The 14,667-nt window shown below is 37.4% G+C and overlaps 1 protein-coding gene across 2 annotated transcripts in view; it reads right to left on the reverse strand.

Annotated features, from left to right (window-relative positions):
• Positions 1 to 1,078: 1,078 nt before the first annotated feature.
• LOC112054771 (bcl-2-related ovarian killer protein homolog A-like) overlaps positions 1,079 to 14,667 on the reverse strand; it is a 71,240-nt gene continuing 57,651 nt past the window's right edge. Inside the window, exons 2-6 of one of the 2 annotated variants that reach the window (XM_052891405.1) lie at positions 11,542 to 11,731; positions 10,277 to 10,515; positions 7,497 to 7,757; positions 6,769 to 6,919; positions 1,079 to 2,955 (exon numbers count right to left, since the gene is read on the reverse strand). In XM_052891405.1, the coding sequence (XP_052747365.1) occupies positions 2,924 to 2,955; positions 6,769 to 6,919; positions 7,497 to 7,757; positions 10,277 to 10,447 (615 nt within the window). In that variant the 5' untranslated portion in view covers positions 10,448 to 10,515; positions 11,542 to 11,731 and the 3' untranslated portion in view covers positions 1,079 to 2,923. Of the gene's footprint in view, positions 2,956 to 6,760; positions 6,920 to 7,496; positions 7,758 to 10,276; positions 10,516 to 11,541; positions 11,732 to 14,667 lie in introns of both variants that reach the window. The other variant, XM_052891404.1, reaches the window with a different exon arrangement.

Consider the following 14,667-nt stretch of genomic DNA (forward strand, 5'->3'; position numbering starts at 1 on the left):
ACTTGTAATTTAGTAAAAGATGGAGTAAAGTTTCATTTGTAAGTGTTTAAACCTTAATTTTATCAAATTTGTAGTAAAAAGAATCGATTCTTTTGACGAAACAGCCAAACATCGATCAGTAATCGAATATTCTATGTATTTAATCTGTGGATAGTCTAAGCAATGTGTTTGTTAGTGTGGAGTCAAATTTATAGTTGTGTGTGTATGGACCACAAACGGCTAAACATAGAATATTTTTAATGGTGTTAAATATTTTCGATGTGTGAGTTTACCTCGTCCCCCCGCAAAAAACGACAGACAATTTTGTTCGTGAATTTGAGTGCGATGCATCTCCATTTTCTAATACCTCTATGTTGGTAGTGCAATGAACAAGAGCGTGTTATGTAAGGACACAGATTATATAATAATGGTGTTACATATTTCCGCGTGATAGTTTACATTGTCACGTCATTATACTAAGAACTTAGAGCCGTGAAGTCTGTAAAAAAATATTGTCAAATTTCGTGCGCGAACTTTTAAACTGGAACTTTTTCGGCTAAGATATTTTGAACATCGAAAATGTTTTAAAAGATTGCACGAGTATATTCATATGTATGTTCATATTAACTTATTTAAGTAGATATTCTTAATGAAAGTCGAAGAAAAAGAAGTAGTTTTGTTGAATCTTTTTATTTTAAAATTACAAAAACCATATACATATTTAGATCCTTAGATCTCTTATCTTATCCTTCCTTAGATCTCTTTTATTTGATATTCCCCACGATGCAATTTGCATTTTTTATTTGCTATCTTTACCCCTAAGCAAAGGTATTTTATAATATAATCCGATTTCATCTATTCACGCTACACTTCGGCGTTGGTCACAGGAAGTTTATTATTAATAAATAGATGAATTGTTAGAACCATTTTAGGTAATCTTTTCAGTAGATTCGAAAAAAAATATCTACGGTGATATGCGAGTGATCTAGTTTCTGTTGTATTCGGATGTAAAATATTGTTAATATCAATTTAAACTAGTTATTCGTAGCTAATATTTTCATTTGGCATTGGGAAACAGGGAAAAATTAAACCAAGTAAACAAACAGGAATCATTTATATATTTTTAACTATTTAAATAAATTAATTTATAGACTTACGAACTAATATACTTATATATTATATCTTAATACTTTCAAAAGGTAAAACCTCAAATACTATAGTACCATTTTAATTCATTTTTAATTGACTTTTACTTACCAAGTAGGTGTAACATAAATCTTGGCACAATTTATAATTATAATATGGACTCTCGTGACTCGAGAAATAAAATTTAACGTGAAAAAAGCACCCCAATTCTGCCGTTTCGCATATAATATAGATATTATTCCTACGTGATGACCTAAGGATCTGAGACTTGGTCGCTAAATATGGCGATGGGGCGAGTTAAACTTGGAGTTTATCTGCGTTCACATAGTACCTGTACATATTATGTTTCTATGACATAGTTCAAAGGTGAGGTCTCAAGGTGCTGGAATGGCGACCTTACACAGGAAAGATAGATGGACCGAGGACATCAAGTGGGTTGCAGGGAGCCGCTGGATGCTGGCAGCCCGAGACCGTGAAGTGTGGAAGTCTATACAAGAGGCCATGTCCAGTAGTGAACGTCCATCGGCTGATAATGATGATAGATAATATACCTACGTAATCATACACGTCGACACGCACACCGTTGCACATAATATTATGAAGACTATTAATTTCCTATAACTGGCAATACATTTCACACACGTAATGATACTCGGTGCCAATATGTTGCTTCAGATGTTAGACAGATACCGTCTGCCTATTTTATTAAACTATGTACACACGATCAAGTTTGCACGATACAGCAGAGTTGATCAAGTCGGCAGAGTGGAAATCCAATTTTTGCTTCATGTATACAATAGCCACACATGTTCTAGTTAAGGAGTGCGCTGCAGATTTGACAGTTATCCCCCCTAGGCCTACTTGAGCTTGTATGGCTAACTGCTACTGGCGCACTTGATGTTCCGTGACTTGACCTTTACTGACTAAACTACACTTTATACTGAAATAAAATACGTACTTTATTTACTTAAACAACTGACAATAGATGAATCTAAGTAATCTAAGTGACAACCTTTATGCTTTAAATTTGTACTATTACTGATAAAAATAAATCTATGGCCAACTTTATAGGCGTAATCAAAAACTTGATAGCTTTCGAAGCACGGACTTAACTTTATCTAGACACCTCTTTTTCATTTCATAGTATAAAATTCGACGGTATAAATACTTTTTTTATCAAAAATATTAAGCGCCATTAAAATTATTATTTAACACTTTGTTTACCCGCGATGAACTTCTCTAGTCTTACCTAATATACTGTTCTAATGAATGTTTGCAGTGTTCAGTTGAGTTCATCTTGAGAGATAGGATAGTACTTTTTGCGGGATTATATTAGGACGGGTTTTGTGTTGTTTGATTTTTTAATAAAAAAAAAAACATAGGTACGCCTCGAATTGAAAACCTTTCACTTTTTTTGAGATCGGTTAAAAATATTTACGGTACTGCCACGGTAGGTCAGCTATGAGCGAGCTACATATAAAAAAAACATGTGTGCCATTCTCTGACACTCTTTCTAGCTCACTCAAAAGTTGTGTCGTTTAACTTTTTGTTAGGTTCCCATCCTAAACGCGCGTATAGACACGTCGTCGATTTGTTCTAAAAATCTAAGAAACATGGCAAATATTATGCAAGTACAAAATATATTGTTCGGCGGACGGTATCTAGTTAATTACAAGTCCGTGATTCGAAGTACTTTTCACGTTACGACCACACCCATCGCAATAATAGAAGTATAAGGCAACTCGATACAAAGAATGAGACCAACACTCGGAGCGTCTTCTCGGTTCTCTGATCTCGATCACTGGCGCGTAGACGATCGATGAGCCCATTCTGAAAAAAAATTGTTTTCAGTTACTACGAGTATATCATGTAACGTTAACTTAGGCACATTGGAAGGACTTCTTCAGACGAAAGACGAAAGTCTTGGATCAGTTCGTGTTGCCAGTGATGACCTACGGATCCGAGACTTGGTCGCTGACTATCGGCCTTATTAGAAGGCTCAAAGTCACTCAGCGTGCGATGAAGCGAGCTATGCTTGGAGTTTTTCTGCGTGATCGAATCAGAAATGAGGAGATCCGCAGACGAACCAAAGTCCTACTGATTTAGCTTAGCGAGTCGCGAAGCTACTGGCGGCTCGAGACCGTTGTGCTTGGAGATCCATGCAAGAGCCAAGAGGCCTATATCCAGCAGTGGACGTCTATTAGATGTTAAGGTATATTGTATTGGAAGGTGGTAAGGTTAAGGTAAGGCTAGCGTTGTCAGGTTTTTTGAAGTCGGGATTTAGGAACTTTTTGAGTGAAAAAAAAAGCGGGATTCTTTCGTCGAGAGCGAGACTTCGTAAAAAACCTATATAATTAAAAGTTTTGTAACATTTATCTTTTTATTTGAGTTCAGATTACGTGTAGTCTATTGTCACGTAAACGTAATTTGAACGTAAAAATATCCATAGAAAATGTATTTTAATAAAAATACGATATTGTAAATCAGATTTAGCATATTCTTATATAAATGAGTCTAATTCATCTAAACAGAATTCATGTATAAAGAAAAAAAAACAGAAATCAAAATCGAAAAAGTTTTATTCATTGCAATAATATGGCGTTTCAAATAATAGTCTGAGACGTGAATGCCACCTTTCCGCCCTTTCTCAGTACGCTGCACGCACGGTCGAGTAATTCCCGAAAAGCGGGACTGTGCCTGTCCCACGCGGGAAATTTTGATTTAAAAATCGGGACTTCCCACCAAAATCAATCAATCGCCTATGTACTCGTACTTATCTAGTTAAAGCGTGAAGGTTTGGCGAAGAAATAAAACTCACCTTTGTAGTTATAATAACAGTAGCGTAAACCCCGCGGTTTCACCCACGGGAAGACGGGGATAGAATATAGCCTATGTTGCTTGTTAATAATGTAGCTTTTGGTGTAAGATTTTTTTAAACGATCCAGTAGTTTCAGGGCCTAATCGCCACAAACAAACAAACAAAAAATATTTTTGTTTATATTAGTGTATTTATATTTTAATAGTTTCGTGATACGTAGCGCAACAATTTTACCTAAATTCCATTTGGAATTATGTACATTAAATTAAATGCTTACATAGATTGTGCTTGAAGTTTAAAGGCCTGTTATGGCCAGAACTTCGTCATTTTATACAAGCTGCAAGTTTGTCTGCTCCGCAGCAGCTGTCAGTGCCAAAAGTACTTGTAAATATCTACCACGTTAAAATGTATAAGCTAGATAAAGTTAAAAGTTCAAAAGAATCCGTTTAGCGGCCTCCGTGGCGCAGTGGTATGCGCGGTGGACTTACATGACGTAGGTCCTGGGTTCGATCCCTAGCTGGGCCGATTGAGGTTTTCTTAATTGGTTCAGGTCTAGCTGGTGGGAGGCTTCGGCAGTGGCTAGTTACCACCCTACCGAAAAAGACGATTCCGGTACCATGTCGTGTAGAAACTGAAAGGGGTGTGGATTTTCATCCTCCTCCTAACAAGTTAGCCCACTTCCATCTTAGATTGCATCAATATCTACTTGCCATCAAGTGAGATTGTAGTCACGGGCTAACTTGTAAAGAATAAAAAAAAAAGCTAGGCACGGTAGGGAACCACAAAAGTGAATTAAACTTAAAAATAGTTAGTGAAAAGTAAGCCTAAGATTAAGATTAAGTTATTGGAAGTTTTTGGTTATTTTAGTATAATAAGAATATATTGTAAGTTTAGGTTCTAGTCAAACTACTAATTAGTCACTAAAGTAGGCCAGATCGAAATCTTATGAAATGGAACTTCTGTTGAAATAAGTCTATTACAACAGAAACAATAAATAAAAAAAAACACGAAGGTCTGGCTATTATAGGCTCATCTAAGTGTGTGTTATGCTTGTACACGGAGATATCATCTGGGTAAATTGCTTTACTTCGAGAATCCACTTAAAGGCTTAATAACATCATAATCATCATTCCACAAACATTCTAGGTAAGCACATTTTGTAATATAGCACATTTAATTTAAAATATTAATTTCCAAGATTATCAACACAAAAAACCTTGTGTGCAATTTAATATTACTTAATAAGTACCTAATGTTGACGAAGTATTTATATTACAGCCCTACTCGACGTGTATACCCTCAATTTTAATTTAAGGGTACAAATGAGTAGTCTTTTCATAACTTACAATAATAATAATTAACTTGGTACTGCGCAGTCACGGTCACTGTTGGCTAAAGAGTCTGAAACATAGACAACATCCTTGACCGGTACGCAGTAAGGTTAGTTCCCCCCTCTGTCGCCCCACAGTACGCTCGCATGACGCTCTCATTGAGTGGACGAGACCATCTCATGCGACGCACTACACCACCGGTAGCGGGAGCACTCACAGGAGCCCGCAGCCCCTCTTGATCCAAGCTCTCCGGTAGTGGTATCTCGTCGACGTCCTGCTGGTGTTGTTGCTGTTGTTGTTGGTGTTGCCGTCGTCGTGTGGTGACACCCCGATGAGTCGTCCGCACGGGTGTCTCATCCCCCGCAGATGTTGGCGGGGTCTTAAATTCCTCAGACGACGACGGCGACGTCGACGACGATATGAAGATGTTATTTCGTGCGCTGGTGCTCTGGCCGCCAACTCGTCGCATATTTTCCATGGTTTATAATGTTCTTCAAATTCATTTTACTGTTTCTATTTGATTTGGCTTATTTGTAGCGTATATATTTAAATTAACTTGGTAAATAATTAAATTAATTAAAAGTTTAAAAAAGTTTGTAAACAGTACACATCGAGTAGGGCTGTAATATAATAGGGTACTTGCCTGCAATAGGTTCTAAAACAAGAAGATTTTTTGCATATAGACAGTTTAGATGCCTAGAAAATCGAATCACATTTTTATTTGTGAAAATAATCCCGAACTTGTAATATTTTTATTAAACTCAATTATTGTATTTATATCGCGTCACCGGAAACGCCAATCATAAATTGTGACGTCATGTGCTTAATGACATCGGTTTGTGATTGGCGTTTACGGTGACGTGATAATATTACGCTGCTATCCATAGCTTGTTATATCTATTGTGTCCATAGTCTGTTCCTAACGATCACACTCACAACTGCAGTCGTACCTACCTTGCTTGCGAACATTGCAATCTTAATGATGTAAAAATACAAAATAATATATTATAGCGCCTTACGATGAGCGGAAAAGTAACAACGTTACGACTTCTGAGTTCTAAACTTTTTATTTAGAACGAAAAGTATAGAGCTACCTTCATACTGTAAATATAAACATTTCGGATTTGGAACGGAGTCTTTATGAATGATGTCCCTTGTCCATTTATTGTGTTTTGTTGGCAAAAATTTTACGTATACATATTTTTTTATTTATATTATAATTTTGTACTAGTTATTATTGACGGGATAAATTAAAATATAGCTTAAAATACTTCAATAATTAAGTTTAAAAACTACCTATTTAAAATACCCTATTTGATAGGTACCTCTACTCAGGTAATATTTGCTATCACGAATAATCCTTTTCTTGATACGATTAATGAAATAGAAACATGACATAGATGTTGTTATTATGCATCATCATCTCGCCGAGTGGTCGAAATTCGATCACATTATTTTCATAGTTTGAACATTATTAAAACATTACCCATCCACCATTATTAGCTATCCAAGAGCCCGGACTGTCGTGAAGAAGATCCGCAAGCGCCGCCGCAGGAGCTGCCACCAGCTCGAGCGCCGGCTCGCCGTCCGCTGACTCAGCTGCTTCTTTGGCTAATGCACCACATATGCAAAACACGGCTGCGATCTGTGAAATCAATTGTAGGAAACAAATTGTAGTAAGTACTTTCAATATTTTTTGTTACCGATACGAAATCATGTCTAATATGAATGTGTTTCTGAGATTTTTGTAAACTGTGACGATATTAGACTTCGTGCGTGTAAGACACACTCTCCATAATATCCTGCCCTGAGTCTGTCTAGTGTCTACCTATTTGTGGCTTAGGTGTGGCTTAATGTGTCTGTAATTACTGCTTGACTGCAAAATTAACAAGGTGGTACTCTCCCGGACGAACGCTTTAGTTTACAATAATGCTTCATTAAATTAATAGAGTTTTAAATGAAGTCAATAGGCATTAGATACCACCAAATTATCTCTAGTGATGCGACGAGCTAGCGTCAGTGTAAGCTCTGCAAGAGCGGTGTCAGAGCGAAGCATAGCGAAAGGGGCTTGCGTAGCCCTACGGACGACGTGTCTGAATGCTTCCGGTCGTTTCTTCTCCAAGGCAGCACAAAGAGCTTGCAGCGCAGTCAGTACGCCAGGTACCACATAGTTGCTTCATTAAAAAACTAATGATGTGTTTTAATGCATAATGTTACCATACCTTGGACCAAGTGACGTTATCCCTTGTGATGCGGCGAGCTAGTGCCAGTGTAAGTTCTGCTAGAGCAGTGTCAGAGCGTAGCATGGCAGACGGTGCTCGCGTAGCCTGACGGGCGACGTGTCTAAATGCGTCCGGTCGTTTCCTCTCCAAAGCAGCACACAGAGCTCTCAGCGCAGTGAACACGCCAGTTTCCACATTGTTCACAGCTTCCTCCCCGCATTCGGTTTCGAGCATTCTTTGTAAACGTTTCATTACTATTTGCTGAAAGGAATTAATTCGTTTCTATAATGTTGTCAGAAATCTTGTCTCTGAACTTTAACAAAGTTCTGTTTGGATATGATTGTCTTCTGTTAAAAACAAGGTAAGGTTATGTTTTAACTGACTTTAAAGAAAAGCAATGTATGTATTGTATGTCCGCATGATCAGTGTTTTGTCTATGTTTTTGCTTCCCCAAAATTAGATGATGCCTTGCTCATTGTTTGTTGTTCCGTGAAAAAAGTTGGCTAAAAGAGCACTTGTGAATCAGACTATTAAACAGCGCTTTCGATGAAATTCGATGATCTCGTCAGGTTGATTTTTTCTGATATCTTTACCAAATATAGTCATCTTTCAACAAATTAACAAAATACATTATTATAGAACACCTTCCTCTTGAATTAATTAATTTATTGGTGAAAATCGCATTAAAATCCGTTGCGTAGATTGAAGCGTACTTGTTATACTTACAAAGAAATGACTGGGAAGCGATTTTGCTATGATATAATTTTATACTACGTTAAGATGAGAATCTAGACACCTGTAAGAGATGAAAAGAATACGCAAGTAAGTACGCGTCTTATGGAGATTTTCCTTGTTTAATTTCTTATAAATGTCAAGGTCTTATATTGAAAATCAAAGGATCGTTTTCAAAGTACTTACTCGCATATCTTTTATAATACAAATGAGGCATTTGAGGCCAGACAGTACTGTACAAGATGATGTACGATTACAAATTAACATACTACTAGAAGACACTATCAGATGTAACTAGGTAAAGGATAGGATGGCGTCAGGGAAATTACAATTTCAAATTAGAGCGTTGTTATATTGTAAGTGAATATTTAACACGTGTTACCTAATCACTGCACTCTGCGTCTATTGTTAGCAACCTGCTTCAAGATAGATAGGATCATATCTAATTATAATACCTATTATTAGCAGAATTTCATTACGTTTCCTATTCCTCCTGCCTTAATCTTATAAAGAAAGCTAGTACCCACTCCTCATAAATCTGTATATGAATTGAACATGCTTTCAAGTTAGATGTACAACTTTACCTGCTACTTTTTTTCCAACAAACAATAGTTAAACATAAAACATATACTTAGACCCGAGTTCACCGACTTTCATATGAACGGTGTTTTCAGAACCGGCCCGTCAAATATTAAATGTAGTTTGAACAAGGAGCGTTTTTCCCTGTTCATTATTAGTCCCGTTTTTTGGAAAAAACTTAATTTGCAGTTGAAAAAATTAAACTTTCATTATGTACAATCATTTCATAAAATCATGTTTCATAAAATCAATGCTTAAGTAATTTTTCGGGATGACTAAACGGCACTAAAGGTAAGGATTTTTTGTATTTTGTACAAAGTCAATATAATTTTAAAATTGTAAAATTTTTGCTAATATTACGTTATTTTAGTAGTAGAGATGTAGTACTATTTACGGGACATCCTGTATAGATCTGATACGAAATTTTTACTATCTGACTTGACAGTCAGATCTTGTACGGAATACGGAGGAGATCTATTTCAGAGATTAGCCAGTTTGTAACAAATAAACAAACGAAAAATCTCTCATGCTTTATAATATTCCTTAGTAGGTGTTGGTACTAGCAGAAAATTAGGTACAACCATACAAATACCAGTCCTGTAGCCAAGTGGCACGATCGCAAACGCTTCGATAACTAGAAAAATGTATGAGAATGACAGATCTTGATCACGTGACCTGTCTATAGCAAATATCATTCCCATACTTTTTCTAGTTTTCGAAGCTATTGCGATCGTAGAAAGAGAATCGACGTGCCACTTGGCTACAGGGGCAGCTGTTTTATATTTTCTAATAGTAGTATATTTTAAAATGATTGATTTCCGTCGACTCATTAACGCGATAGCATAATGATGAGATGAGAATTTGCTAAGTAATTAATATGTCAATTTCTGTTAATCGGTGGCGACAGTATTTCCTATCATATATTTAGAAAATGTAAAAAGTAAAAATGTTGGGAAAGGCTTATTATAGTGTTGATGATTATATTAATGATAAAAAAGCTTGGTGTTAAACTGAATTATACGACTGTGTGCTTAGTGTTAAATAAGTTTGTAAAATGGTGGTAAACAAAAAAAAAAACCTTGGCTGAGTTTGTTGTGGGCTCTTCTCGGACCAACGCGCGTTTAGAACCCTCGTAACTTTAATTTTAAGGATTCGACTATTATTACCACCATTAGATTAAAATAAATTATGACATAATCTTGACCTTTCAAAAGTGCTTGTAAACTAAGCCTAATTGAAATAAATGAATTATTAGTTTTTGTATACAACCGTTGCTGTTAAAACACGTGTCTGTATGGAGACCATTTGTTGGCAACTTGTCAAACACAACACCTACGGCACCTTTTTGGTTGACTGGTATTTACAATAAAACAGAGAAGGGGTTATCTCATTTACATTTCGGGATGTTGACATTAAACGCACATACATCGTAAACGACAGGGGATTACGAAGGAATTAAAGCAATTTACCTTTTTGGGGCAGGTCGATGACCTTCGTATTTGAGTTTTTATGTATTGTAGGCAGAGAGCGCGCCCCTGGCGAACGATTTGCGGTTTGACGTCCGAAGGGGTGGCCAGGCACCAGCCTATAGTGGCAGAGAAGCGACGGGAGACGGCGGCTGCTGCGGCACTCGAGACCATAGTGCTGAATCGACGCTTGGTTCTGTCGAAGGGAGAGAGGGTCCGCGTCGGCGACGTACGGAGGAGATCTGCAGATAATAAATGGTATTAATAAACTATATTGTTACCTCGTTGGTCCAGTGGTCACGAGGTCACGAGGTCTTGCGTTCGAGTGGCTCGGGCTATGAAAGAAATTCTAAGGTCGGAGTTAGGAACTCGGTGAGTTTCAACGGCCTCCGTTTACTAGATGGAGATCCTGGGTTTTTATCTCGGCTGAGCCGATGAAGGTTTTCTTAATTGGTTCAGATCTGGCTGGTGGTAGGCTTCGGCCGTGGCTAGTTACCTACCGGCAAAGAGTACTTGGCAAGCGATTTAGCGTTCCAGTACGATGTCGTGTAGAAACCGGAAAGGGTGTGGATTTTCTTCCTCATCTGTATCTCCTTCCGTATAAGAGAGGAAATAAGGACTAGACCCACCTCGTTGCTTCAAAACGGGTTAGCGGGCTTTGGGTGACAATATAATGTTAAATTCATTAACGACCATTATCAGATGTTAATGATAGTAACCGGGAGTGCTTTCTTAGGCATATAGCATTCCCAGTTATAACCCAACGAAAAAAAAAAATTTAATTGAAAATTTCTTACATTATAGAAAAGCTTGTAAGAAATACCAGGACCTCATAATCCACAAAAGCTGTATCAACGGAGAGCAGCAGTTAAGCTCGCTCTAATTAGTATGAACGTATCCATAAAAGTTTCTATTAAATAAACATTAGTGTACACCTTATCATCATCATCATCATTATCAACCCACATTCGGCTCACAGCTCGAGTCTCCTCTCAGAACGAGATGGGTTAGGCCAAAAGTTCACCACGCTGGCCCAATGCGGCTTGGCAGACTTCACATACGCAGAGAATTAAGAAAAGTCTCTGATATGCAGTTTTTCTTACGATGTTGTTCCTTCACCGTTTGAGACACGTGATATTTAATTTCTTAAAATTCACACAACTGAAAAGTTGGAGGTGCATGCCCCGGACCGGATTCGAATCTAAACCCTCCGGAATCGGAGGCAGAGGTCATATCCACTGGGCTATCACGGCTTCGTGTACACCTACCTGGTGACAATCCGTCCACGGCGCCCGGCAGAGCGCTGAGCGGCGTGCTGAGCTTGCGCCGCGGCCGCAGCGGCGGCACGAACTCGTCATCTTCCTCTCCATCGGGTGGAATCACATGAATTGCAATGTTGTTGTTCTCTGTAGTCCTCTTGACAGTTGTCTGCCATCTTATGTCCGCTATTGGCCCTATCTGAAAATAATAAGAATATGAAAGATTTTTTTAAGAAATACTAGCGGATTCCTGCAATTTCGTTCACGTGAAATTGTGTTTTAGTTAATTTATTTTAATGTATTAATCGTTTTTAACATTAAATCCATTTTATCTATTTATCTATATACAATTTCATTCAAATCGGTTCAGTGGCTTAGCAGTAAAAATAAAACAGACAGACTTAATCCGCATTTATAGCAGGATTGTCACCTGAAGTGAAAAAGCATGCAACTTTTCTAAATCCTTTTGTTTAGAGAAAGTGGTTTATTTTGCTTCCAATATAGCTATACTAGGTAGCTAAAGTGTAGTCCGATTAGCGTTTTATACAATCGCGTATTCCATGTTGATGTTTTAGGCTTTGATTTGATTATATTATTTTTTATATGACATTCGAATAAATACGATCAATATAAAGTAACTAATTAAAAGATAAAGCACAAAGTCGGTCGGTGTCGATGTCGGGATGTTTGTAATATAAATAAGATTATAAAATTTTAAAATTAATTAAAAATCTCATGTCGTTATTAGATGAAAATTCATACATTTTTAGCTTCCTTATTCAGTGTGACATTTTTTATAGAATGAAGTATAATAAACCAACAAATAACAAAGATATTAGTAATTTTGTTTGAACGCCCATACAAATCTAATAATCTCACGAAGCAGCGATGTCATTCTTTCGTGTGGAACGGTTTTGCGACTGTGGCAGCGCCGCAAATATGACCCTTTAAATCTCTGTAGCTCCGAAAGTAATGATCACAGATACCCTGTTCCTTTTTCAAAATTGCTTTACTATTAGCATACTCTGAATTTACTCGTTTATATAACAATTTAAAAACTGTCATCATCCCTATTGTAAGCGTGCAAGTCAAAACGTGATGCCAGTGATGACCTATGGTTCCGAGACTTGGTCGTTAACTATGGGCCTCATAAGAAGGCTCAGAGTCACACAGCGGGCGATGGAACGAGCTATGTTAGGAGTATCTCTGCGTGATCGAATCAGAAATGAGGAGATCCGCAGAAGAACCAAAGTCACCGACATAACTCAACGAGTTGCGAAGCTGAAGTGGCAATGAGCGGGGCACATAGTTCGAAGAGCCGATGGACGTTGGGGTCCCTAAAGTGCTGAAATGGCGACCCCGCACTAGTAAGCGCAGTGTTGGCCGACCCCACGAGGTGGACTGACGACATCAAGCGAGTCGCAGGGATCCGCTGGATGCAGGTGGCTCAGTATCGTGATGTTTGGATGTCCCTACAAAAGGCCTATGTCCTACAGGGGACGTCCATCGGCTGATATGATGATGATGATGATGAAGTCAAAAGTAGTTATACGCGTAGAAAAAACGCTAGTTTGCAACCGCACTAAGAGGTCGAAAGGGCTTCGTCAAATTAGTGGTTTACTGAGTTTGCTTATTAATATCGGGTAAGCCACACACGAAACAATCATTCTGTATCAATATAATAGTCTGGAACGGAAACCTCAATGCCCAGAATACTGATTGTTCGTTATCTCTACCAATCTCTACGTCACACAATTTTCTTTGAGATAACTTTTATTAGTACACTCGTATGTACGATGTACACAAAGTATTAACTGTCCAATCTTTATGTATCCACTTTTCTAGTTTTATGTGTCCATAGGATAAATATCTACAGGTAGGTAGGTACATAATGAAATCAAAATCTACACTGTATAATATACCTCCTTCTAAGACTGTTAAACAATTCTGAGAAATACTTACAATGTTGTACGTGTACATGGTTTTTTTTAATTAGCTTGTCTTTTTCAGAAAACACTTCCGAAAATTTCATCATAGTTTGAGCCAAATCTCAACAAATTATACACATTCCTGATGACTCACTCAATCTATTGGTGAAAATCGCATGAAAATCTATGTGTATTAGTCAAGTAAAATTAGCGGAAGAAGAAAAGCATAAACAGATCAGTTTTCAAAGAAAAAAAACGCCGCGTCAAAATTATTGGTCACTTCGTTTAGAAACTACGATACCAGAAATGGACACAGAGACAGATATATCCAAGCTATACTATAATACGGCTCTTTAATGGTTGATGGTTGGGGTATACCTATGCCAGGGTACATCTGTCAGTCTGAGCTACTCGTAATGTCTGAACGGATTTTTTTACGATTTTCAGCAATTTTTAACCAACTTCCAAAAAGGACGAGGTTCTGTATTCGGCTTTATGTGTGTTTTTTATTTATTAATGTTTTGTATAAATAGGCTGATGTAGGGCAAAATGACAAAATGTTTAAGTTTTTCATAAATATTTTCTATGCAACTAGAAACATCGTAGAAACTCATTACAATGATTTTATTGTAGTTATGTGCATATAACGTCTTGATTACGTACATTTAGTTATAAATGGCTAGCGTGATGACTGCAAAACAATCTGCATAAAGATTTATCTTTGAGATAGGTATAAAAGCAGATAACAAATGAATATTTATGTGTTTTTCTGTCTTTGCATGATTATCATCATCTTTTATATAAAATTCTCGTGTTACAATGTTTGTTTCCATACTTCTCCGAAACGGCTTGACCGATTCTTATTACATTTTGTTTGCATATTCAGTAGGCCTGAGAATCGGCTAACATCTACCCCTTAACCCTAGAGGTAAGGTAGGGGTAGGTTAGGGGTAGAGCAAGAGTAGGGTAGAAAATTTCTTTTTTTTTATAAAGAATATTTGTCATATCTTTTTTTAATATGACCAATATTCCCATTCCCCTCCAACTAGTCGGGAAAGACTGTGTGTACGAAAGAGTGGGTACGACAATAGTCCAGCGGAGCGGGGATCGAACCGCCACCTCGGTGATGAGTCCGACCGCCCTAAACGTTGAGCTATTGAGGCTCTAAATTAAATTAACCTTAAGGTTATTCAAGCCAAGGTAAATG

The sequence above is a fragment of the Bicyclus anynana genome, chromosome 3 (assembly GCF_947172395.1).
Source record: "Bicyclus anynana chromosome 3, ilBicAnyn1.1, whole genome shotgun sequence".
NCBI classification, from domain to species: domain Eukaryota; kingdom Metazoa; phylum Arthropoda; class Insecta; order Lepidoptera; family Nymphalidae; genus Bicyclus; species Bicyclus anynana.